General features: G+C 39.7%; 1 protein-coding gene across 1 annotated transcript in view; it reads right to left on the bottom strand.

Moving 5' to 3' along the window:
* Positions 1 to 27,870, bottom strand: part of FARS2 (phenylalanyl-tRNA synthetase 2, mitochondrial) — a 480,681-nt gene that overhangs the window by 133,377 nt on the left and 319,434 nt on the right. Inside the window, exon 7 of the mRNA XM_063450537.1 lies at positions 8,019 to 8,170. Within this exon, the coding sequence (XP_063306607.1) occupies positions 8,019 to 8,170 (152 nt within the window). The remainder of the gene's footprint in view (positions 1 to 8,018; positions 8,171 to 27,870) is intronic.

Genomic DNA, 27,870 nt, shown 5'->3' on the forward strand with positions numbered 1-27,870 from the left:
AAGCCGACCCGAATATAAGCCGAGGCCCCTAAATTTACCCCAAAAAACTGGGAAAACTTATTGACTCGAGTATAAGACTAGGGTGGGAAATGCAGCAGCTACTGGTAAATTTCTAAATAAAATTAGATCCTAAAAAAATTATATTAATTGAATATTTATTTACAGTGTGTGTATGAATGCAGCGTGTGTGTATGAATGCAGCGTGTGTGTATGAGTGCAGCGTGTGTGTATGAGTGCAGCGTGTGTATGAGTGCAGCGTGTGTATGAGTGCAGCTTGTGTATGAGTGCAGCGTGTGTATGATTGCAGTGTGTGTATGAGTGCAGCGTGTGTGTATGAATGCAGCGTGTGTGTGTATGCAGCGTGTGTGTGTATGCAGCGTGTGTATGAATGCAGCGTGTGTATGAATGCAGCGTGTGTGTATGAGTGCAGTGTGTGTATGAATGAGTGCAGTGTGTGTATGTGTGTATGAGTATGTGTGCAGTGTGTGTGTATGAATGCAGTGTGTGTGTGTGTGTGTGTGTGTGTGTGTGTGTGTGTTGCAGAGCCTTGGTGGGGAGTGGCCAATTTTTTTTTTTATTATTTTAATATTTTTTTATGATTCATTTGTATTTTTTTATTTTATTTAATTATTATTTTTTTTATTTTAATATTTATTTTTTTATTATTTTATTTGTAATATTTATTATTTTATTTTTTTTCGTTCCCCCCTCCCTGCTTTATACATAGCAGGGAGGGGGGCTCCTTCCCTGGTGGTCTAGTGGAATTGGTAGTTCAGTTTTTTGTGCTGAAAAACCCCAACTCGGCTTATACTCGAGTCAATAGTCTGTATTATGGCAATTTGCATTGCCATAATACAGACTGGGGCTGTGGGGGCTGTCAGAGAGTTTACTTACCTCTCCTGCAGCTCCTGTCAGCTTCCTCCTCCTCTGCGCCGGTCCGGTCAGCTCCTCTATCAGCTCACACTGTAAGTCTCGCGAGAGCCGCGGCTCTCGCGAGACTTACACTGGGAGCTGACCGAGGTGCTGAACAGACGGCGCGGAGGAGGAGGAAGCTGACAGGAGCTGCAGGAGAGGTAAGTAAACTCTCTGACAGCCCCCACAGCCCCAGTCTGTATTATGGCAATGCAAATTGCCATAATACAGACTATTGACTCGAGTATAAGCCGAGTTGGGGTTTTTCAGCACAAAAAATGTGCTGAAAAACTCGGCTTATACTCGAGTATATACGGTAGGTCCCTAAGGTTGAGTAATTCCTGTGTCACTATATGTCAAAAACAGGCCCACATGGTAGTTTCCAGAATTACGCTAGTTAGGGGATGCTATAAGATGGCATAAATGAGCCATGCCAGAGTCAGAGTGATGCAAGTTGGGGTGCAGGGGCGTACCTGGAGCATTTGGGCGGATCCAATATTTGGCACCCCCTCCGCCCTCCCTCCAAGGTTAAAAATTAAAAAAACACCCACACATTTTTTACATGTATTTAGCACTAAGCAGTGACACATTAGAAAGAATCCATCTGTGATTTAATTCATCTCAATATATTTTTTATTTTTAAAAAAAAATACATTTAAGCAATTTTTCTGCAAAATATCTGTATCTATTCTATGCTGCCTGCATGCTCCTTTAATATCTAAAACTCACTGAAAGGTTTACATGATGGAGCTCAGAGTCGTTACTCCAGTGTGGGCTATTGTATATTTAGAAACACAGAATGTGACGGCAGGTAAGAACCATGCAGCCCACCTAGTCTTTCCACTACAATATTTGTTGAAGTCACTTTGAGATTCCTGTTTGGTCTAATATAAAGATAATGAACATAGTATACATACAAATTTGTATTTGAGGTTTGTTTTTTCAAAATATTCGCAAAGGTGTTAGCTAACCTGTGTGCACCTTAGCTCTGCTTTGCATGTAGGGTGTGCAAATGTCAGCACAGCAGGGTAGCATATTATAGCTATTTCAACTAATAATTTAATATGAGGATAGGACAGCTCTCCACTCACAGCTACCACACATACAGCCTCTGCACCGAATGATGTCCCACACACAGGCATAACATACACAGTCACTCCACACTAAACACCACAGGCACAGAACGAGCAGTTAAAAAACACACAATGACAGTCAATAACGCAAAGCCATGTAACCAATGCACAATCATTACACACAGCCAACTGTCATAGTTGTAAGACCCGGTATTCGGCGAAACGCGTGTCGGGACAGACTAGGGCAGTGGGTGGCTTTATCTGATACGGGATGAGGCTGCAACAGTATTTATATATCTAGGATTAGCCACCACGCCATTACTTTACTTAGTGGATCCTATTTAGCTATATCATAGTTACATAGCTGAAAAGAGACTTGCGTCCAACAAGTTCAGCCTTCCTCACATATGTTTTTGCTGTTGATCCAAAAAAAAGGCAAAAAAACCTAGTCTGAAGCGCTTCCAATTTTGCCAAACTAGGAAAAAATTCCTTCTTGACCCAAAAAAAGCAGTCAGATGTCTCCTTGGATCAAGCAGCTATTACCCAACTAATTAGAAATTATATCCCTGTATGTTATGTTTTTGTAAGTATTTATCCAATTGCAGTTTAAACATCTGTAATGACTCTGACAAAACCACCTCTTCAGGCAGGAAATTCCATATTGCTCTTACTGTAAAAAAACCTTTTCTTTGCCTTAGATGAAATCTCCTTTCTTCCAGCCTAAATGTGTGACCTCGTGTCCTATGTATAGCCCTGTTTATCGCTCTATCTAGTTAGTATTGGCTAGCGTAATCTAGCTACTAGTTACTAACGGCTAGCTATTCTAGTGAGGGTTAGGGGTCTTACGCTCTGAGTATTCAGAATTAGGAGTTGGTTATTGGAGCATACTTGGGGGGTGGGATGTCATATACCAATAAAAGGGTCCTTTTTAGGCACCTCACTGGATCTTGTTCAGTTTACCAATACAATGGTCCTTTTTAAGCACCTCACTCGATCTTGTTCAGTTTTCTTATCAATTTATCCCCCCCCCCCCAGCTTCCAGCTACAACTCTGTATGTTACAGTCTCTATACCCTTTTTCTCTCCTTGTTTATAGCAACAGTAACCATTTATTTTTATATTACTATTTTTAGACTTTAGTTTTTTTTAGCTGTATATATTAAAGGTTATGTTTTATTTCTATTACCTGTTGATGAGTTGCTTCTATTCTTGGAAGGCTTAGGTTAAGAGGTATTAAATATTATTTGCCTCCAATCCCACCTTCCTTTTCGCTGTTTCATATAGTTGTAAGCCAATATTATTTCCAGTGTCTCATACTATATATATATAATAGTTTTATAGGGGTATAATAGGTTTGGGTGTATGCCTTTAAGACCACAATATTTAAAGGGACACTCTGAAGTAGCTGCAACGTTCCTTTTATTTTCTATGGCCATCACGTTCAAATTTCCCCACAACCTCTTATATCAAATCCCCATTATAACCTTTAGATTGTAACTCACAGGATACCTTACTAGGCACGTTGCATAAAAGAGCTTCAATGGCTAGATCTCAGTCAGCACACATGCAGGGCCTCTTTACCTTATGTAATTGTCTGTGTATATTATACAGTTATTCCTCTCCCAACCCCAACTGTACAGCGCTGCAAAATCTGTTGGCATTTTATAAATGCCAGTAATAATAATAATGTAAGCATTGCTGTTTCTACAAAATGGAAATATTTTACATGGAGGAGATACAACTACAGAACCGCTGCCCTAACACTTCAATTAAATTAAGTGGTCTGGGTGCCTTTAGTGGTTATTATTATTGGTATTTATATAGGGCCAACTAATTCCGCAGCGCTTTACAATATTTCTTTAAATTATACTTAGCAGCTAAATGCAGTAAAATAATAACACTAGGCATATTGACATATTGAGTGAAATGCTGGTATAGAGGTCATATTGACTTATAGAATAATGAAATTGCTCTTTATTTCAAAATAAAGATATAAAACCCAGAAAGTATAAATAAATATTGACCACAATATTATGCATAGTTGATAATGCTATTTATTTAACAGTACAAGAACTTCATTAAGGTCAAATGCTTTTTAATCCTAATATATTAATTACAGGAGAGGAAATAAGATGAATAAATTTTAAAATTTATTTAAAGGAATTCCATAGGTTTTAAAATATGTTTAGCTTAATAAAGTAGTGTGAGTGTATGGATCATGCCCCTGCAGTCTCACTGCTCAATTATCTGCCATTAATAAGTTCAATCACTTTTGTCTCTGTCTCCTGCTCTGTAAATCGACCTTTAATCACACACAGGAGTCTCATGCAGGCCATTAACAAAAGAGGAGATATGAAATTCTAATTTAAATAGACTGTACAATAAAGGAAGTTTAAACATTAGATCTGTCTTTACATTATGTGTTTAAGAGGCTGTGCAATTCACATGCAGGGAGGTGTGACTAGGGCTGTATAAACAAAATTATTTAACTCCTTAATGGCAGATAATTATGCAGTGAAACTGCAGCAGCATGAATTATACACCAAAAACTGTTTCATTAACCCCTTCCCGACCATGGACGTAGCAGATACATCCGACAAAAAACGTCCGTTAACGACCGCGGACGTACCTGGTACGTCCGATAGTAAATCCCCACTTACCTGATCGCTGGCGACCACAATCCTGGGGTCTGCCTGGAAGCTCAGGCAGACCCCCCTTTGCCCAATCTGGCCCTCCCGTGCCATGTGATTGCGGTGTCCTCGCAATCACATGGACGGAATAGCCGGCTTGTGCAGTGCCTGCAGACACATACACACACACACACATACTATAAGTATATGTGTGTGTATATATATATATATATATATATATATATATATATATATATATATATACACACACAAATGCATACACACGTATTTTAAATATATATATATATATATACACACACACACATATATATATATATATATATATATATTTAATTTAATTTTTTTTTAAATAAAAAAAAAACAAACACGCTAACTTTGGCCAGCGTTTGTGACTAAGTGGCTACTACAAAAGACTGGAAATACCCCATTTTGAATACCCTGGGTTGTCTACATTTGAAAATGGTATGATGGGGTTATTTCACATTCCTAGGCTACCATATGGTCTCAAAAGGCAACACAGACCCAGCAAACCAATCTGGCAAACTGAATTGGGCAAGTCCTATATTGACCCTGTAACTTTCCAAAACACCATTAAACCTGTACATGGGGGGGTATTGTTATACTCGGGAGACTTTGCTGAACACAAATATGAGTGTTTTAAAACAGTAAAACATATCACGACGATGAAATCACCAATAAAAGTGCAGTTTTTGTGTTAAAAAAATGCAAAAAACAAATACGAATGCTAACTTTGGCAAGCATTTGTGGCTAAGTGGCTACTACAAAAGACTGGACATACCCCATTTTGAATATCCTGGCTTGTCTATTCAAATGGTATGTCATGGTGGGGTTAATTTTAATTCCTAGGCTGCCATACCGTCTCAAAGGCAACATAGCCAATCTGTCAAATAGCAATTTACAAAAACAGAAATCTTATGTTTGACCCTGTAACTTTCCAAATCACCATAAAACCTGTACTTGAGGGGTACTGTTGTACTCGTGAGACATTACTCTATACAAATATGCATGTTTTAGAGCAGTAAAATGTATTATACTGATAATATCATCTGTGAAATGGCAGTTTATGTGTGAAAAATGCGCAAAAAAACTAAACAAATGCTAATTTTGGCCAGGGTTTGTGACTTAGTGACTACTAAAAAGACTGGACATACCCCATTTTGAATAATGTGGGTTGTCTACTTTCACAAATGGTATGCCATGATGGGGTTCATTTTTATTCCTGGGCTGCTATACGGTCTCAAATGCAATACAGGCCCAGCAAACCAATCTGGCAAATTTCAATGTGCAAACATGGAAAAGGGGAAAGTCCTACATTTGACCCCTGTAAGTTTGCAAAAACCATAAAACCTGTACATTGGGGGCACTGTTGTACTCAGGAGATGAAAAAGTGTGGTTTTTAAAAAAAATATTTCATCATATTTTATAATTTGTTTTATAGTAAATTATATCAAATGATGAAAATAATGGTATCTTTACCATTATGGTAAAGACTATTTACTGGCGAGAAAAACGGTATATAATATGTGTGGGTACAGTAAATGAGTAAGAGGAAAATTACAGCTAAACACAAACACAGCAGAAAGTTAAAAACAGCCCTCGTCCTTAACTGTAAGAAAATTGAAAAGCGGTCTGGTCACTAAGGGGTTAAAGGTATACTATAGTCATCAGAATGTAGCTTAATGTAGTTGTTCTGGTGTCTATAGCCTTTCCCTGCAGCCTTTTTAGAGAAAAAATGGTGTTTACATTGCTCCCTACGGACACCTCCAGTGGCCAATTTTGGGTATGGGGTACACAAAGTGCTGGTATAGGTGTAAAACATTTTTTGCAGGAACATATTACTTGTATTGGAAGATGCATTTTCAACATATATTCACAGGGCTGCTATTGGAGGAAACATTTTACACAGGAACATAGTGCTTGTATTGGAATATGTATTCTCTACAGACACACACACTGCTGATATTGGATAACATGTTTTCAGCATTTCAACGTGCTTGAATGGCAACTCAACGTTGCTACTATGTATGCTTTCCTACTTTGTTTTTTATGCTAGTGGACAGGGTTCAAGTATTGTTTAGTCATAAAATATTATTTTAATGATTTTTGTTAAACAAAGACATTGTTTTAGATGTCACATGCAGTGAATATATATTATTTAACAGTAACCAACACTTCACTAAATAAACCTAATGTAGTTTGTAAATTCAATAAGGCTCTTCACAAAATACATTAACATAATACATATATATGCATTGTAATTTGAATGTGATAAAAATTGTGTGAATTTACATAATTTACATTTTTAAAGGGACACTATGTCACCAGAACAACGACAGCTTAATGTAGTTGTTCCAGTGTGTGTATAGACCGTTCCTGCAGGCTTTTTGCTGTAAACACTGGCTTTTCAGAGGTAAAGGCAGTGTTTACATTGCTGCCTAGGAACACCTCCAGTGGCAGTCACGCAGATGGTAACTAGAGATGCTTCCTGAGTCATTGCAGCACAATGTGCAGCACCGACGTGCAGATTTTCCACTCTCTGTATGGAGATGCTGAAATTCCCCCATAGACATGCATTGATTCAATGCATCTCTATGATGAGATGATGATTGACCAGGATGGCATCTGGCTCTGTCCCATCCTGCCTTCTTGGCTGAGATCATCAGAATTGGCGATCTCAGCCAATTCAATGCTTTTCAATGGGAAAGTATTGAATTGGCTAAGATCATCAATTCTGACTATGTCAGCCAAGGAGGCAGATTGGGGTAGGACCATCACCGGTGGAGCCACATGGCGCTGGAAGTAAGGCAAATTTTCTACTTATTTAAGGAGATCCCTAACCTAAATAGTGTTTTAAACACTATGCTGTCACGTTTGCAAAGCAATTTATACACAAAATTGCTGTGTCGTGATATGTGTATATAATAGCAATGCATCCCTTGCTTCAAATAAATGCCATTCTAATATTTTTCCAATCAAAATGTGCTCGGTAGTGAAATGGTTAAGAATATCTGAGGTGCTCTCAGACTTGACATTTTCGCTAACAAGCTAGGATCTACACAAGCCCAGCTGTTCTCAACATGTTATCAAAACAACCTTCATCCATTATCAGTGAGTTAGTGTGCTTTGGTGGGAGGACCATGAGGGGGGAAATTAAAGCCATGCAGTCTGTATTGTTTGGTGTTTGTTTACCATTCACAAAGAACATCTGCAAATGAACCCTTTCCTCGGAGAAAGGAAAATGCAGACAGTAGCTTAATCTTTTACACTGGCAATTTGTTATGACAAAAATTATCTGGTGGGGTACTGACCTAAATGCCATTATGGACAAGCCACCACTGCAATAAGGTAAATACAGCACTTACTTTGGATGTTGAAACTCGTCAACTAAGGACACTTCCTCCACAAGGTCCCCTCCAATACTGCGAACCAGGTCATAAAAATCATTTTCTGAATAACCTTCACTAGGTAGCCAGAATGAGATGTCATTGGTCAAAGCAGGGTACTTGCTCGGTAGCTATAAATAGAAAATAAATGCATAGCATTATAACGCAGCATTAATATACTTTATAAACTCAATGTAACACAATTCTGCAATATTAAAATAGTTTCCTGCATAAAAAGAAATTACCTCTTAAAAGTTCACTCTGGGAAAGGAAACGTGTAAATCCAATAACAATTGCATTCAGATTCTGTCTGTAACTCTGGGGAACTGTGTTTTCACTCTTTCTCAAGATTTGGAGAACATGTCTAGTAGAAGTTGGTAAGGATTGAGTAGCTCTAATTTGCAGATTTTGCCCTGTGTTTAGTTTTTTTGCAATCCATCATATTGCACATAATATTAACTTCAAATGTTAGATTGTGTATTTTGTGCTAGAGGTCTATATTTAATTAACTAGTCAGACTATGATGAGATTGTCTGCACGTTAAAAAACAAAACCAAAAAAAAACCTTCAGGGTGCCATATCGAAGTTAAATTGCTCTACTGACTGAAAGTTGACAGTCTGCCTTTGCGAAGTACACCGCTTGTGGTGCTCTGTTGCTTTGTAACTGGCAGTAAGGTTTGCTTTCCTCTTCTGATTGATCTTGACTAAGCATGGACAGTCTCTGTGCCAGATTTGCAGAACATAGCTCTTAATGCCCGGGGTACTTTATCACAATTAAAATAGTGCATATAGATTCATCACTTTAACTTTTGCTCACTATTGCATTGACAACTGGCAGGGCAGTTTGGAGAGTGCTTTGTGTATAATCTCGCTTAAAGATGTAGCTTCATACGATAAAGTTTATTTAGTTACGACAGCTGTACAACAGAACAGCAATTCAATTCCTACAAAGGATACATCTTACTTACCTGTATCATAGATGCTGAAGAATACAAAATAATAAAGAGTCTTACATGACTGCCAACTTATCATGCTTACATATCCACACCAACTCAATATTAGCGGGTATTTTTTTTGTTCATATTTTTTGTATACTTTCCTTTATTAGTGTATATCAAACATGTCAAACTCGCGAGCCGCGAGTACATGCTGGTGTTATAGCAGAGTAGGCACCTGCTTTCCCCACATTGCAGGTGCCTACTCTGCTAAAACCTACCGTCCAGGGAGGAGGGCCAGCGAGGGAGTTCAGTGTTCCTGCTCCTTACTTCTCCCTCACGTGCGCTGATTGAAGTGAAGCCGGGCGCCGGAATATGACGTCATATTCCGGCACCCGGCATCACTAAACTGTGCGAGGGAGCAGTGAGGAGAAGGATGGACCCCAGGGAGATGCCCCACATCGGCTCCATAAGGTAGGGAGCAATAAAGAAATGTATGTGTGTGCAAGAATGTGCAAGTGTGTGAGTGTCTGTCTGTCAGCGAGTATGTGTGTGTGTGTCTGTATGTGTGTGTCTGTCAATGTGTCTGTATGTGTGTGTGTCTGTCAGTGTGTGTGTGTCTGTCAGTGAGTATGTGTGTGTCTGTCAGTGTGACTGTATGTGTCTGTCTGTCAGTGTGTGTGTATGTGTCTGTCAGTGAGTGTGTGCCTGTCAGTGTGTGTGTGTGTGTGTGTGTCTCAGTGTTTGTGTGTCTGTCAGTGTGTGTGTGTGTGTGTGTGTGTGTCTGTCAGTTGGTCTGTATGTGTCTGTATGTGTCTGTCTGTCAGTGTGTGTATGTGTCTGTCAGTGAGTATGTGTGTCTGTCTGTCAGTGAGTGTGTGTCTGTCAGTGAGTATGTGTGTGTCTGTCAGTGAATATGTGTGTGTTTCAGCGGGAGGATCAGATTTGGCACAGGGTGGTAGAGGGGGGTGCTGTGGTTTAGTAGAGGGGAGGGCTGGGGTTTAGTAGAGGGGGTGATGTAGTTTAGTAGAGGGGGTTGCTGGGTTTTTTTTATACTGTAGGTTTTAAATAAACATACGTTTCTATGAAAATTTACAGTATTTTTATTTTTTTTATTTTTTTTGCGGCCCACATTAACTTAAACCTTGTTTATGTGGCCCGATCCAGACTTTGAGTTTGACATGCTTGGTGTACATACTCACCAGGTGTTGGTTGAGGGTATAGGAATAGTTGCACTTTCAATATTTTGTGTTCATTATTTAGTCTGATATCTCAGACATCTAGCATTTTCACTTTCCATCCTTACGAAAATCTTTTTAACGTCAAGAAAATAGAATTCATTGATACTTTTTGCTAACTAGATTACTTTGAGTGCGATATCATTGGGATTTTATTATTTTTTGGAGGATGTTTTGAGTGGGTTAACCCTATACCTGCACCATTGTTCAGAAGAGTACTAGCTTGCAATTGTATTTTTATTTTCAAACCCAATATTACACGCTACCCAACTCCACTGCTTTTGTTGAAATCATAAAGTATGATTTTCTGTCAGAATGTATTATCTGTTTAGACTTCACTGAATAACCAGATTCATTGATGGCTTACAGTGCGATTTTGCCGGTCTAAAAAATTAAAACCAGTATAGCTACCAACTGCATCGATATGTTTGGTTAACCTGTGGACTGTCTGTTGTTTCTATACATAACAACCAAGCACACCCAGTGCCATACAAATGGAAAATACTAGAGTATTTGCAAAATAATAGGCAATGTTATTAGAACTGACAGCAGACTGTTATACTGAAAATAAATGTGCATTTTTGTTGTTGGTATTATTTTTTTGGTGGGGGGTGGGGGCTAAAAAATAGTACAAGTGCTGAAGGACCAGTGTAATAAGCTAAATTGTTAAAATACGGTTTTATATTAAATCAGATATAATCAGCCAGTTTCAAATTAATTATGCACTTTTTGTATTTTTTATCAGAACACCCTGCTAAATTCATAAACTAGGAAATGTGTTGTGCATATTGAATCTATCAAGAGAATGTGGTGTTTTCTTCATCTTTTGAAATACGCACATACATAAACCATGCTTTGTTCTGTACTTTTCAAATGTCTCAATGAGCACCTAAAAAGGCCTGCGTTATACATTTTATATTAATGAAATCCTCAGTGACTCAGTTGTGAAATCAAAGGGATTTCACTGCCTGGTATGTGAATAAACCTGTCAAATGAATTCATTTTCAGCAAAAAGAGATGCAAAACAATATGAGGGAACTACTCAGCGACATACAGGAGTGGCAGATATTACTCTTAAATGCTGATTTAAAAAAACCCAGATCATGCTTCTTAAATGCTGAAGGTTTATGGGAATACTGAAAAAAAAAACACCACATTCATGAATAATTACCATTACAAGCTGCTTGCAGACAAAGAAAGGATGAAAAAAAAAAACACAACTCTTAATTCTAGTGCATTACATCTTTAGCTTGCAGAACGACCTACAAAGGTATAATCTGTCTTCTGGGAAAACCATATATGTTTTTTTTTTTACCAATTTATGAAACCGGTTTGTGGTTTACTTTATGCTAGATTCTATAAATGCCCCTCCCTCACATAACTTTTAATAGTGTCAAGGTCAATCACCATAATGCACAAACTAAGGAGCTCTTATCGATACACAAACCAAGTTGTATTAATGGGTCTTAGAGTGGCCAGACTTAACGTATATATAGGTACATCGAGAAGTATAGAGGCCAGTGAACCAATTAGGGTAATAGTGAACAGTTATAAATGGAGTGCTAGCCCAGATGTATTTTGGGTGACTTTCCCTATAAGGGGCCCTGATACAAAGAAGGTGCACGCCCCCTAGCTGGTCATTTCATGTGCGAGCACCTGCTATGTCGGACGAACGTCGGGACACTGTGGGAGAGGAGAGCCGGCGTCAGCATGGACGGCGGGACCAGAGCGGGCCAAGAGGAGGTATGACAGCCACATTGCGGCTGTTGCATAATAGTAGGAGGGCTTTCAACTGCAGTGCTGCAACCAGTACATAATAAAAAAGCCTGTTGAGACAGGGCCAATTTGTCCTTCCTGTACCTTTCTTATGTGTTTCTAGACACTTTTGCATGATATGTGGGTTTGCTTATATGAGTGAAGAAAATTGCATTTTTTTTTTACATTTTGCTTCAGTTTGCTTTGAATAGCAGCACTGTAATCAGTGCATATTATTAGGCATGCAGATTTTTATAGGTCTTTTGTTTGATTGAGCATAATGTAAAAATAATGAGCAAACAAATATTGCAGATATTTACGCAGTATAGAATTCCCAAAAGGCAGTGTAAGCATGTGTAGTAGTAAACCGGCGTGGCTTTGCTATAACTTGAACATGTCACGTATTCATCCGCTTATAAACATGTGGTTAATGACATTTACTGTCCACACAGGAAAAGTTGTGCCGAGCAGCAACCTAATCCACAGATGGGTTAATGCTGAGCAGCAATTATGCAAATGGGAACCTGGTAACTGACTTTGGGGTCAAAGGCTGGTTACAGCCTATCAGATCTAGAGGAGGGGTATTTAGGCCCAGTTCTCATCCTGCTCAGTGCCCTGTCGTGGTTTCCCTTGTGGTTGTCCGAGAGCGCGTGCTTTATTCTGGTAATTCTGGTTATTTGACTTTGGCATTGTTTTTGACTTTCCTGTTTTCTGGTATCCCTGACTCCTGGCTTTTCCTTATCGTTGTGTCTCTTTCTGTTTCCTTTGACCTCCGCTATTCCTGACTATTCTTTGGTACGTTAGTCTGGCCATTCTAAGGTCCGGTATATGTTACCTATCAGTCCTCTGTGTTACACATTTCTATGTGCTGGATCATACTGTAATTCTGACATTACGACATGGCCATAGATCCTGTAAGCACATAGCTGCTTGCGAAAGGAAACTGGAGGAAAATGATCACCGCATGGATCAATTTGCCCAGCCCTTCAGTACGCTTCTTACTCGAACAGCGCAACCTGCGGCCTCACCTCCACCTTGTGTACCACCACTCATATAACACAAGGCACCTACTATCTCTCTATCTCCTCCCCTGCATTTTGATGGTAAAATTCAAGAATGCAGGGGATTCCTTAACCAAATGGAGTATCATTTTGAGGCCTCACCAGGATCTTTTCCCACAGACAGAGCTAAAATTGGTTACCTGATGAATCAGTTAACAGGTAAAGCTTTAGCTTGGGCCAATCCATTATGGAAGAGTAATAGGAGTGTGGCACACATTTACCAGGAGTTTCTTACGGAATTTAAACTTACGTTTACCTTTAGGCAGGGAGGACGACGCCTCCACTGCTCTGATGCACATCAGACAAGGGAACCGGTCTATCTCGGATTATGCCATATAATTTCGTACCCTGGCCTCCGAGGTAGACTGAACTAGCAGTGGGCTAATCTCTGCATTTAAAAAGGGACTATGACACTATGCTAGATGAGATTGCTGCTAGATGAGATTGATCTACCCAAAAAACTTAACGAGTTCATCACATTTGTTATGCAAATTGATAATAGACTAAGAACCAGAGAGAATACTAGAAATAAGACCAGACGTATGACTATGCCTTTAACACCCCATCTCTTCGAACCTGTTGTTCCTGACCTTCCTATACAGTCCGAACCTGAACCCATGCAGTTGGGGGACACTAGATTATCAGAGGCCGAGAAACAATATAGAAGAAATTAAGGTTTATGTTTATACTGCGGTAGTAATGGACATATGAGAGACAATTGTCCCATTTGTCCGAAGAAACTACCGCACCTATGTGCCTTAACCCCTTAAGGACCAAACTTCTGGAATAAAAGGGAATCATGACATGTCACACATGTCATGTGTCCTTAAGGGGTTAAGGAGACAGGTCTTAGGTTTAATGGAGACGTCCTCTGAAAAGAATAAATATAGACTTCTCATTGATATTTCGATTATTATTGCCACAAAGCACTTTTCATGCAAAGCCCTGATGGACTCAGGGGCTGCTGGAAATTTCATAGATGTCCAATTTGTCAAGGATAATACTATACCTATCAAAAAGAGACTATCACCCTTAGCCGTTGAAGCTATTGATGGGAGACCACTCTCACAACCATTAATAACGCATGAAACCTTACCCATAAATATTTCCATTGGTGCCTTACATAAGGAAGAGATTTTATTTCAGGTGATTGCATCTCCTTCTTGTCCTATCACACTAGGATTTCCATGGCTTAGCAAGCATAACCCTCACATTGACTGGGCTAATGGGGAAATATTAGAATGGAGTAAGGAGTGTAATGAAAGGTGTATATTGCATGTCACCAAAAGAGTGGGCACTATCAAATTACCCACTAGTACACCTCAAAATCCTGAGATTCCTATACAGTACCGTGACATTAAAGAAGTATTTAGCAAGACTCAGTCTAATACTCTACCTCCTCATAGACCATATAACTGTTCCATTAACTTACTACCCGGCGCTATGCCACCTAAGGGAGCAGTCTATGCTCTATCTCCTCAGGAGAGTAGTGTAATGGAGGAATATATTAAAGATTCAATGAATAAAGGCCATATGCAAAAATCATTCTCGCCTGCTGGTGCAGGATTCTTTTTTGTATCTAAAAAGGATGGTGAGTTGCGCCCATGTATCGATTACAGGGCATTGAACAAAATCACCATTAAAAACGCCTACCCCATTCCTCTTATTGCTGAATTATTTGACAGACTCCAGGGTGCTAAAGTGTTTACTAAGCTTTATCTTAGAAGTGCTTACAATTTAGTGAGAATCAAGGAAAACCACGAGTGGAAGACTGCATTTAATACCAGAAGTGGACACTATGAATATCTAGTGATGCCATTCGGGTTGTGCAATGCTCCAGCGGTTTTCCAAGATTTCATTAACGATGTACTCAGGGATTATATTTACTCGTTTGTCTTGGTCTATCTGGATGATATCCTTATTTATTCTCCTGACCTCCAGTCTCACCACGATCACGTTAAACAAGTTCTGCAAACCTTGTTACAAAAACAACTTTATTCAGAACCGAATTAACCCATACCCAAATAATGGCATAGCTAGATATTTATGTTTCTGTTTAAGTTTAACTGTTTTAAATGATTCCAACATTTTGTATTTATATAACAAAACCCTTGACAAACAGCCGAAAGAGCCTACAGACCAATGTATAGGCAACTGTATAACTACGCTCACATATGTGGTAAAATGTTAGGCTTTTGCACAAGCCGTAAATGCACATATTTCACATGCTTCTCTTGTCAAGATGGAAAAATAAAGAATTCTAAAAAAAAAAAAAAAAACAACTTTATTGTAAATTGGAAAAATGTATCTTTGACCAGTCTGAAGTACAGTTTTTAGGATATAATATTTCTGCCTCGGGGTTTCAGATGGATCCTAAAAAACTAGAGTCTGTTCTACAGTGGCCTTTACCAACTGGTTTGAAAGCCATTCAAAGGTTCATTGGTTTCGCCAATTATTACAGAAGATTTATAAAGGGATTTTCTTCAGTAATAGCCCCCATCACCAATATGACACGCAAGGGGGCTAGTAGTACGATATGGTCTAAGGAGGCTATTGAAGCCTTTGAAACTCTCAAACAGCGGTTTGCCTCCGCCGACATATTGATACATCCTGACACCAGTAGGCCTTTCATACTGGAGGTTGATGCTTCCGAGACAGGGGTAGGGGCAGTTCTCTCCCAGAGGGAGAGCCAGGAAACTCTGTTACATCCTTGTGGTTACTTTTCTAGAAAGTTGTCTCCTGCTGAGTGCAATTACGATATTGGCAATAGAGAATTGTTGGCCATTATTCTAGCTCTCAAGGAGTGGCGACATAGTTTAGGGTTCCAAGGACCCCCTTTTGATCATTACTGATCACAAAAACCTGGCTTACATAGGAGATGCTAAGCGATTATCTTCTAGACAAGCTAGGTGGTCTCTATTTCTTTCTCGCTTTAATTTTCTTATCACTTACAGACCTGGTTCTAAAAATGTCAAGGCCGACGCCTTGTCCAGGCAGTTTGATACTGAGGCTATACTAGAGCAAGAAACATCCCATATCATTCCCCCGGAATGTATTATTGCGTCCACTGTCCTTTAATTGTCCTCTCCACTGCTTGGCTCCATCATGGAGGCTCAGTCTCAGGCGCTCTGCGGTAAACCTCAGGACAAACTGTTCGTTCCATTGGGGGAGAGGGTTAATATCATGAAGGTGTTTCACGGCAATGTGTCTGCTGGTCAACCAGGTATTAATAAATCCACTTCTGCTATCATGAGGTCATTCTGGTGGGATTCCCTCAGGAGGGATGTTAAGGAATATGTGCCGGTTTGTTCTGTTTGTGCGGTTTCCAAAGTGCCTCATAAACTCCCTTGTGGCTTGTTACAACCTCTTCCTATTTCTGAGGTCCCGTGGTCCCATTTGTCCATGGACTTCATTGTTGAACTTCCTAGTTTTAACAGCTATACCACCATTCTCATGGTTGTGGACCGTTTTTCTAAAATGGCTCATTTTATCAAGAAATTGCCGTCATCTCAAGACCTGGTACTAATCTTTATACGAGAAATTGTCCGTCTGAATGGCATTCCTCACAATATTATATCTGACAGAGGTTCTCAGTTTATGTCTCGGTTTTGGAGGGCCTTCAATAAACAATTAGGGATTGAATAGTCTTTTCGTCCTCTTATCACCCCCAGACCAATGGTACAGCTCAGAGGGCTAACCAGTCCTTGGAATTGTATTTGCGTTGTTTCGTTAATAGCACTCAAGACAATTGGTCCGAATTACTTCCATGGGCCGAGTTTGCTAAGAACATTGCTGACCATGAGTCCTCTTGGCGTAGTCCATTTTTTTTAAAAATAATTACATAGTTACATAGCTGAAAAGAGACTTGCGTCCATCAAGTTCAGTCTTCCTCACAAAAGAAGGCAAAAAAAAAACAGTTTGAAGCACTTCCAATTTTGCAACAAGCTAGGAAAAAATTCCTTCTTGACCCCAGAATGGCAGTCAGATTTATCCTTGGATCAAGCAGTTATTGCCCTACATTGAAAGATTATATCCTTGAATATTCTGTTTTTGCAAGTATGCATCTAGTAGCTGTTTGAACATCTGTATGGACTCTGATAAAACCACTTCTTCAGGCAGAGAATTCCACATCCTGATTGTTCTTACAGTAAAAAAAAAGATTTCCTTTGCCTTAGACGAAATCTTCTTTCTTCTAGTCTAAACGCATGACCTCGTGTCCTATGTAAAGTCCGGTTTGTGAATAGATTTCCACACAATGGTTTGTATTGGCCTTGAATATATTTGTATAATGTTATCATATCCCCTCTCAAGCGACATTTTTCTAAACTAAATAGGTTTAAATTTGTTAACCTTTCTTCATAGCTGATATGTTCCATTCCTTTTATTAATTTTGTAGCCCGCCTCTGAACTTTTTCTAGTGCCATAATATCCTTCTTTAGAACAGGTGCCCAAAATTGCACAGCATATTCAATGTGTGGTCTTACCAGTGATTTATAAAGAGGCAAAATGCTATTCTCGGCCCGTCCCTGGCCACTGCTGATTGACATTGCACATTGTTGCATAGTTTGTTGTCTATAACAATTCCCAAGTCCTTTTCGTGTGTTGTTATCCCTAATTCGCTTCCATTAAGGGTATACGTTGCTTGTGTATTCTTTACGCCGAAGTGCATACCTTTGCATTTTTCAACATTAAATTTCATCTGCCATTTGAGTGCCCAGTCCTCCAGTCTATCTAAATCCCTCTGCAGCAAAGTAATATCTTGCTCACATTGTATTATTTTACAAAGTTTTGTGTCATCTGCAAACACTGAAACATGACTTTCAATGCTGTCTTCAAGATCATTTATAAACATGTTAAATAGAAGGGGTCCCAGAACAGACCCCCTGAGGGACACCACTTGCCACCTCTCTCCAGCTTGAAAATTTACCATTAACGACAACTCTTTGTACTCTGTTTTTAAGCCAATGTTCTACCCAAGAACAAGCATTTTCATCTAGACCGATTTCCTTGAGTTTGAACACTAATCTTCTGTGTGGAACTGTATCAAATGCCTTGGCAAAGTCCAAATAGATCACATCCACTGCAACACCCTGATCTATACTTCTACTTACTTCTTCGTAGAATGCAATCAAGTTAGTTTGACACGACCTGTGCTTCATAAAACCGTGCTGATTTTTGCTGATAACCAATAATGGCCGGCATCCTACCGGCTGTTTTTTCTGATACGGCTATTCCTGCTTTGGATGACCGCCTGGCTTCAATCCGTGATACCTGGGTTAAAGTTCAATCTGCTCTGGGTACTGCTGCTGACCGTTTTAAGCATCATGCTGATACACGTCGAGGTGCCAACCCTGTTTACCAAGTGGGTGAGAGGGTTTGGTTATCTTCTCGTAACATCAGGCTAAAAGTCCCTAGCATGAAATTAGCTCCTAGGTTCCTTGGACCTTTTCGTGTCCTTCGTAGGATCAATCCTGTTGCGTACTCTCTGGCCCTTCTGGCCTCCTTGAAAATTCCTAATACCTTTCATGTGTCCTTACTCAAACCTCTTGTGTGCAATAAATATACTGTCTCAAGTGTCCCTCCTCCTCCCTTAGTTGTTTCTGGACAATAAGAGTATGAGGTCTCCTCCATAATTGATTCCAGGTTTTCTCGGGGCACTTTACAGTACTTGGTGGATTGGAAAGGTTATGGACCAGCCGATCGTTCTTAGGTTCCGGCATCTGATATACAAGCTGGCCGCAAGATTCGCTATTTTCACACCAACTTTCCTCTCAAGCATGGTCCTGCCCGCACGGTGGGCGTTCTTCAGGTGGGGGGGTAATGTCACGTATTCATCCGCTTATAAAAATGTGGTTAATGACATTTACTGTCCACACAGGAAAAGTTGTGCCGAGCAGCAACCTAAGCCACAGAAGGGTTAATGCTGAGCAGCAATTATGCAAATGGAAAACTGGTAACTGACTTTGGGGTCAAAGGCCGTTTACAGCCTATCAGATCTAGAGGAGGGATATTTAGGCCCAGTTCTCATCCTGCTCAGTGCCCTGTCGTGGATTCCCTTGTGGTTGTCCGAGAGCGCGTTATTTATTCTGGTAATTCTGGTTATTTGACTTTGGCATTGTTTTTGACTTCCCTGTTTTCTGGTATCCCTGACTCCTGGCTTTTCCTTATCGTTGTGTCTCTTTCTGTATCCCTTGACCTCAGCTATTCCTGACTATTCTTTGGTACGTTAGTCTGGCCATTCTAAGGTCCCATATACGTTACCTATCAGTCCTCTGTGTTACACAATTCTACGTGCTGGATCATACTGTATTCCTGACAGAACCATCTTCTGGCAAGCTCTGTTCATCGTCAGTATTACGTCATCCTTTTCAAACTGTATTGTGTCTGTTTACAAACACTCATTGCCAAATTGAAAAACCGTGGTGTATACAAAGTGATTTCATTCAATTATTTTAGATCTTTTGCACATGGGAGCGAAAGATATCTGGTTGACAGCAATATGGGAAACAAAACTGTTACACTTTACATACACAGTATGAATTCTATTTAGCTGCCAATCACAGTAGTCATCTGTGCATTAGATATACCATACAAGGCGCTTAGCTCACACAGTTATTTCAACTAAGCTGGGCTGACACATTGCTTCACTGCAGTTACAACTACAATTAATTTTTGCATCCTATACACTGAATGCACATGATCAGATTGAAAATGTATACTGCATGATTGTATTAAAATTATATTAACCTGCTAAGTGTTATAAAAAAATAATAATTAGAATCACCCTCGACACTCCAGATATACTACAGAATACAATGCACAAATATATTACCAACAAGGCCTTGCTATTTAACTGCATCTAGTACAGAACGAAACAGTAAGGCACATTATTTTAATTAATATTGCAATGTATTTGATTAAAATGCAATTTACTATAGGTTTTTCTTATGCTGTGTATCTGCCATCTGGTATAGAGTGCTGGGGATGACATTTCCAGTGTGGTATTGTCACCACCTATCCTTCAGTAAATCCATATAAATCATGAACAATCCTTAGTCAAGAAACGAAGACAGGAACATATCATTTAACAGTGTCACAAAAAGAAAAGACACTCAAGATATTGGCATTACTCAAAGTTGTAGTAAATGTCTCCAATCATTAAGGAAAATGAGTAAACTAAAGAATATGAAATGTGCAAGTTGAAAGTTTATGTATAAAATATTTCAAAATTGTAGCCAAAAAAAACAAATCAAAATAATTGTATTGTGCCATCCAAAATGGTCAACAGTGACCACTTTATAAAAAAAATAAAAAAGTTACACAATGTTGTCAACGTGCAAATTTTATATTTTAATTACGATTCAATTGAATTTATAATTAAATACATTCTCAGAACTTAAATAAATATTTCAATACATGCATGTCATCTACTAAACATAACTATCAAACGTTCTAAAGAGTCAGTTGAAATGCAAAGGAACTGAAAAGATGGATGTGCAGTGATATTAACACCATGAAATGTGATTAACAGTAACATTCTTCATTGTTCTAATTATTTTGTACATGCTTTGTAATGTACAACATATTTTATATCCTATTTTCTATGCAATGGGAAAAAACCTCACTTGATTTCCTATAATTCACTATACATGTAATACATTGTCTCATTTAATTCAAGCATTTCCCTTATGTCAACTTAAAGGATCACTATAGGGTCAGGAACACAAACATGTATTCCTGACCCTATAGTGTTAAAACCACCATCTAGCCCCCATGGGCCCCTCATGCCTCCATAAATATATCAAAATCTTACTGTATTCAAGCCTGAAGCTGTAGATCTGCATGCTGTTTGCCTCAGAAAAACAAGCTGTCTGCTGACATCATCAGAAGTGGTGGCCTGATCCAATCACAATGCTTCCCCATAGGATTGGCTGAGACTGACAAAGAGGCAGATCAGGGGCAGAACCAGCATGATTAAACACAGCCCTGGCCAATCAGCATCTCCTCATAGAGATGAATTGAATCAATGAATCTCTATGAGGAAAGATCAGTGTCTGCATGCAGAGGGAGGAGATACTGAATGGATGCATTTTAGGCAGCCATGACCCAGGAAGGATCTCTAACAGCTATCTGAGGAGTGGCCAGTGAAGTTATCACTAGGCTGTAATGTAAACACTCCATTTTTCTCTGAAAAGACAGTGTTTACAGCAAAAAGCCTGGAGGTAATGATTCTACGCACCAGAACAAATTAAATAAGCTGTAGTTGTTCTGGTGACTATAGTGTACCATTAAATAAAGAAATTCCTATTGAATTGCACCTATAAAATATACATATATTTTTCTAAAATCTAGATACTAAAAGGCAACTTAAAGAGGACTCCAGATCACTGCAGACAGGGCCGTCTTTACCGCGGGGCAAACGGGGCAGCTGCTCCGGGCCCAGTTACTCCTGGGGGGCCCGAAGCAGCTGCACCGTGGGCCCCGCTGGCCTCAAGCATTTCTCCCACCGCCGGTGCAGCCGCGCACTAAGGAGGCCCACTGGGTGGCCCATGCACTAAGGGCCACCCGGTGGGCTTCCGTCAGCAGGGGCCCGGTTCTCCGCTCTGGCGCTTTAAGAGTGCGACCGGGCCCTCTTGCTTTTCAGCAGCCGGCTGGGAGGAAGTGACGCCTGTGGCAGTCACTTCCTCCAATAATGAGAGGAGCGCGCGGGAGGGGGAAGAGGCAGAGCGGTGGGGGGTCTGAGCCGAGCTAGCCAGACCCCAACTCCCAGCACCTTCAGCCACAAGTGGGAAAGCCACCCTCCAAGGTAGGAAGAGTGGGTTTAATAGTGTAAATTTTGTGTGTATCTGTGAATGTGTCAGTATGTCTGTCAGTATATGTGTGTCAGTATGTCTGTTAGTGTATGTGTCACTGTGTGTCCATATGTATGTCAGTGTGTGCATTTCTGTATCAGTATGGCTCTTTGTGTCAGTATGTTGGTGTCAGGGTACCTGTTGTCTCTACCTCAGAGGAGGTGAGATACTTAGACGTTCATCCTCTCAGAGGGGTTGACTCACTCGTTCCTCGCAGTTCTCTCGTCCGTTTACACGCCGGCCGCGAGGGATCCGCTTCCTTTTATGACGCGGCGCTCAGTAGCCGACGTCATGGCGACAATCCGTTCCGACCTGTCAATCAAGTCCCGACCACGAATCAGGACTCGTCGGGGGCGTGATTACCTATCTAGAACCAGGGTATAAAGTAGGGCTTTATGCATTTGTTCATTGCCCTGTCGTGGTTCTAGCTTGTCTAGTCACTCAGTGCTCTTGTTATCTATTTGTCTCTTTGGTTTTGACCCGGCTTGTTTGTTCTATCCTGCTTACCTCTATTACCCTTTGACTCGGCTTGTCTCTCACCTATCTGCTCTCTCGTTCCCTCGACCTCGGCTTGTTTCTAGACCATTCTTTGCTTACTCCTTACGTTAGTCCGGCCATTCTAAGGTCCGGTATACGTACCTAACCCCTGTTTGTACTTTGCGTGTTGGATCCCTGTCCCGATCCTGACAGTTGGTGTGTGTGTTGGTGAATGTGTCAGCATGTCTGTCAGTTTATGTGTCTGTGTAAGTATGTCTATCAGTGTATGTTTGTGTGTCAGTTTGTCTGTCACTATGTGTCTGTATATCTGTGTGTGTGTGTGTGTGTATCTGAAGGTTGTCATTGTGTGTATCTGTGTGTGTGTGTCAGTGTGTATATATATATATGTGTGTGTATCTGTATGAAGTGTGTGTGTGTATCTGCAAGTGTGTCAGGTGTGTATATATGTCTGTGTAACTGCATGTGTGTCAGTGTTTGTATCTTTGTGTATGTCAGGATGTGTGTCAGTGTGTAGCTGTATGTTGTCTTTGTGTGTTTCAGTGTATCTGTACGTTCTCAGTACGTGTGTCAGGTTGTGTATTTGTGTGTCAGGTTGTGTGCATATCTATGTGTGTGTATTTGTGCATACATCTCAACATTCACACGCTAACACTACACACAAATACACCCCTGCATTCAAGCTTCAGCACAACATACAAATACACGTCTGTGTTAAACACCAACATTATATGTATACACACCCCTGCATTCAAAAACTAACACTACACATAAATGCATGCTTACATTCAAACGCCAACACCACATACAAACATATTCCATATTCCATACATTGATACACACAAAAACTGCTTAGGGCTAAATAAAAACCTGCAAACATGGGTAAATGGTAGAGCCCCAGCTATCAAGGCATTGCTGGAGTTGCACGAGAGATGGGGACCTTTTAAACATCCTTGCAATAGGGAGGCCCAGAAAAATATTCTTGCACCTCTCTACTTTAGGTAGCCACTGCGTTAAGGGTGATAACGTGTTTGCACACCTGGGGAGGGGTACAGGGTCCAGGGGGCCCAAGCAAATGCTTTGCCCAGGGTCCAATCAATATTAAAGACGGCCCTGACTGCAGAGCATGGGTGTCCAAACTTTTGGCTTCTCTGAGACACATTGAGGAACAGGAATTGTCTTGGGCCGCACATAACATATATAATATAATTAATCTATATAATAAAACTTCAAACTTAATTTTGATATTTCATATGTTGTCTAGATAACTCCCTTATTAGTTATCCTTATGTGGGATATACATATTTAAGTAAACCAAATTAGGAAGCTATCTACTAAACACATACACGTGTATATATATATATATATATATATATATATACACACACATATAACAGATACACACACACCATCACAGACATACAAAAAACACAATCACATACCCACACACGCACACAATCACAGATACACAAATCACATACACACACAATCACAGACACCACACTTATATAATCATAGACCTATATACACAACCACAGACCTATACACACAACGACAGACCTACACACATAATAACAGACATACACACAGACCTACAAACAATCAGAGATAGACACAGACAGACATACACACATCCAATCGCACACATAATCACAGACATACACAAGCACATATAATCACAGACATACAATAAATCACAGACCTATACACACAATCACAGACCCACACAATTACTGGCACACACACACACACATTTAGTAATTAAGAGGTCCACCCAGCCTCTCTACCTTGCTCTGGGAGGGATGGAGTGGATCCTCTGGCCAGTAGTTGCTGCTGTGATGGGATCACTGTGCTTGTGCACGCCCAGTAGTGATGCCAAGATGACATAATATACCAGTACAGTACAGTAAGTAATGGGCTTCCTGCCTGGCAGGCACCTGGGACACATTTCAAGAGGTTCAGGGTTGAACATGCCTGTTGTAGAGGGTTTGATTACAAAAGTGCAGTCTTCCTGTTTTCAGTTGAGGGGTTTGACACTAACCAGGGCTCTCCTGGCACCCAAAGCCCACCCCACTCAGATTATGTGAAAGATTCCATACAACATTGTAAACCTATTATAATGTGAAAGTGCTGATGGCAACTTGGACCTGTTCTTCCAGGCCATTAATGCAGTCAAATGTTGGAAGGCATGGATGGGTGGTGTATAAGTGACATTTTTGTATAATGTGAGTGGCAGGTGAGAGGCTGGGTGGCAGGAAAGCTTAATTTTATTTTGTCAAACTGCTAGAAAATGATTCCATAGAAAATAGAAAGACTGCAAAAAAATTACATATGTAATGTTTATGGTGCCCCTTTAACAATAGAATATAACTGGTTTAACTCACTATTCAATATCCTATGGACCAATGATTAACATGTAAATGAACTGTTTCTAATTTCTTCCTGAAGTGTATAAAAAGTCATGAAACATTTAGGAAAATTCTGCCAACCTTATTACTCATTACTATTTTATTGTACTTATTAACATTAATATTGAAATATCTATTTATATATTTCAGTAATGAACTTTTAGTAACATTATTAGATTTTCTTATTACAAACATTCCTTCAGTGCAAAATGATAAAATGGAAAAGATAAAGTCTAACAATAAGCCTACTGAATGTTATAATGATGGGAGTGTGCACAGTGATTCAAAATGGAATAAGATGGGTCAGTGATTCAAAAGGTGAGATGGACATTGCTTGACAGCTGCCTATTAACAGAACATGCAGAGTTGAAGACATTTAGAATTCAGGTATCTATTTTCACGTTTTTCTTTCTTTTCTTTTTTTTTTGTTGTCAATTTAAGACAGTTGATCTCCATAAACTGGCATTATTATTATTATTATTATTATTATTATTATTATTATTGCCATTTATATAGCGCCAACAGATTCCGTAGCGCTTTACAATATTATGAGAGGGGATTTAAAAAGGACAATTACAAATAAACTTACAGGAACAATAGGTTGAAGAGGACCCTGCTCAATCGAGCTTACATTCTATAGGAGGTGGGGTGTAAAACACATTAGGACAGGAATTTGTAATCAAATAAGGTGGGCTGCCCTTTAGGAGAGGGCAAGAGACAGGTATGTGAGGTAGGGGGCCATAGTCTTGGAGGCCATAAGCTTTCCTGAAGAGGCACTTTTAAGGCACTTCTTAAAAGATGCAAGACTAGGGGAGAGTCTGATGGCGGTAGGCAGGCTATTCCATAGGAAGGGAGCCGCCCGCGAGAAGTCCTGCAAGCGCGAGTTGGCCGTACGGGTGCGGACAACGGACAGGAGGTTGTCACGGGCAGAGCGGAGAGACTGAGAAGGGACATACCTATGGATATGTGAGGAGATATAAGAGGGGCTAGAGTTGTTCAGTGCTTTATAGGTGTGAGTTAGTACCTTGAATTGACTCCTATAGCATACAGGAAGCCAATGTAAGGACTGGCAGAGGGGTGAGGTGTGAGAGAAACGACTAGAGAGGAAAATCAGTCTAGCAGCAGCATTCATTACGGACTGTAGGGGTGCAGTACGGCTTTTGGGAAGACCAATCAGGAGAGGGTTACAATAATCCATGCGGGAAATTACTAGAGCATGGACAAGCTCCTTGGTAGTATCTGGTTCAAGAAAGGGGCGGATGCGGGCTATGTTTTTAAGATGGAATCTACAGGATTTGGCAACATGCTGGATGTGAGGCACAAAGGTGAGACCAGAGTCAAGTATGACGCCAAGACAGCGTGCTTGCAAGGATGGACTGATGTTGGTACCACAAACTTGAAGGGAGAGCGAAAGAGGAGGATCAGTATTAGGAGGAGGAAAGACAAGGAGCTCAGTTTTTGAGTGATTGAGTTTCAGAAAGCGGGAGGACATCCAGTCAGAGATGGAAGAAAGGCAAGCAGTGACACGTTGCAGGACGGCAGGGGAGAGGTCCGGGGAGGAGAGATATAGCTGTGTGTCATCAGCGTAGAGGTGGTAGTGGCAGAATTTTTTGTTGTAAAAAAACAGATGGAATGTAAACCTCAAAAGAAAATTCAAAAATCAAAAGATGTCAGGTGCTATTAAAAGTGTGATACATCAAGATTTGACACATCATGCTGTATTGATACTACACATCTTTTTTTTTTTTTTAATCAATCTCCAGATAGTGGATATCACGATCAAGACTGCAAAATATTACATAAAAAGAAGATGACAATTAATGTAAATATCATATGAAAGTATGATTTAAGGAAGCACTTATCAAATTAAAAGTATTGAAAGTTAATGTAAAATGTGCATTGTAATTATGTCTGCATGTTTGTTATCAGGACAAAAATATATTATTTATAGAGAATTATGACATTTACAGTTAAAATGCAACACAAAAAAAAAAAACTTAATTTTTCACACTTTTTATTTTATTCATATTAATTTGTTATATATATATATATATATATATATATATATATATGACTAGTTGATGTGAAATGAAAGCTCTGTTTCTCCTGAACAAAATTATATATAATAAGTGTGGGTGCACTTAATATGAAAGAGGTTAATCACGGTTGAACAGACATATAGCGCAAATTCCAGGTTTTACTTACGCTTTGTTTCGATCAGAAGGTGTATAATTGACTCCGTCCTTAAGGGGTTAAAAGTGCCTCTAGTGGCTGTCACTCAGACAGCTGCTAGAGGTGTTTCCAAGGAAATAGCAGAGTAAAACTCTACTATTTCTATCCAATATAGAACAAAAATCATTTCTTATCATTAGGGGATTATAGGGGACTCCCCTTTAAGGATTGCAGCCTTACTATTATTTTCTTGTGTGGCAATCTAGCGCTGATTTTTTTTCTCTTTCTATTTCTATCCAATGCTTTCAGAGAGATCATCCGATTGGCACAGCACATGCTCAATAGCCTCCAATTGTTTTCCTATGGGAAAGCATTATATTGGCGGAGATCATTTATCTTGATGTTTTAAACCAATGAGTTGTGGCAGAATGGCAGAGACAGGTGTTGTGAGGGAGAAAAGGTAGGTAAACTATTTTTCTCCCTGCAGGTAGGGGCCTGTCATCTAAATGGCAACCATGGCACTACAGCGTTAGGAGCACACATTTGTATTCCTAACACAATAGTGTCCCTTTATGTTGTGTGGGTATCTGGAGTGTTCTTTCAAGGATTAAAATCGATACTGAAAAACAAAATTACTGCCAGAGTACATTGAAGATCCTTAAAAAACAACCTCTTAGTTGTTTAGCATTCACATATATACATTATATTTATGTACAGGGCAGAGATTTGTTTTTACATGAAATAATTTTAGATTTTATATTTTTTATATCAACTTGGCTCTTGCTCTCATGGCATGAGGCAGTTAAAGGGTTTTGCTCCAGTAGTGGAAGGATGTATATTTACTATATGAGCGAGTAGTTGAGTCCAAACTGTATCTTTATGCATGGTTAACACATATTTTTGCTGTCCCATTTA

This window comes from Pelobates fuscus, chromosome 4, assembly GCF_036172605.1.
Source record: "Pelobates fuscus isolate aPelFus1 chromosome 4, aPelFus1.pri, whole genome shotgun sequence".
NCBI classification, from domain to species: Eukaryota; Metazoa; Chordata; class Amphibia; order Anura; family Pelobatidae; genus Pelobates; species Pelobates fuscus.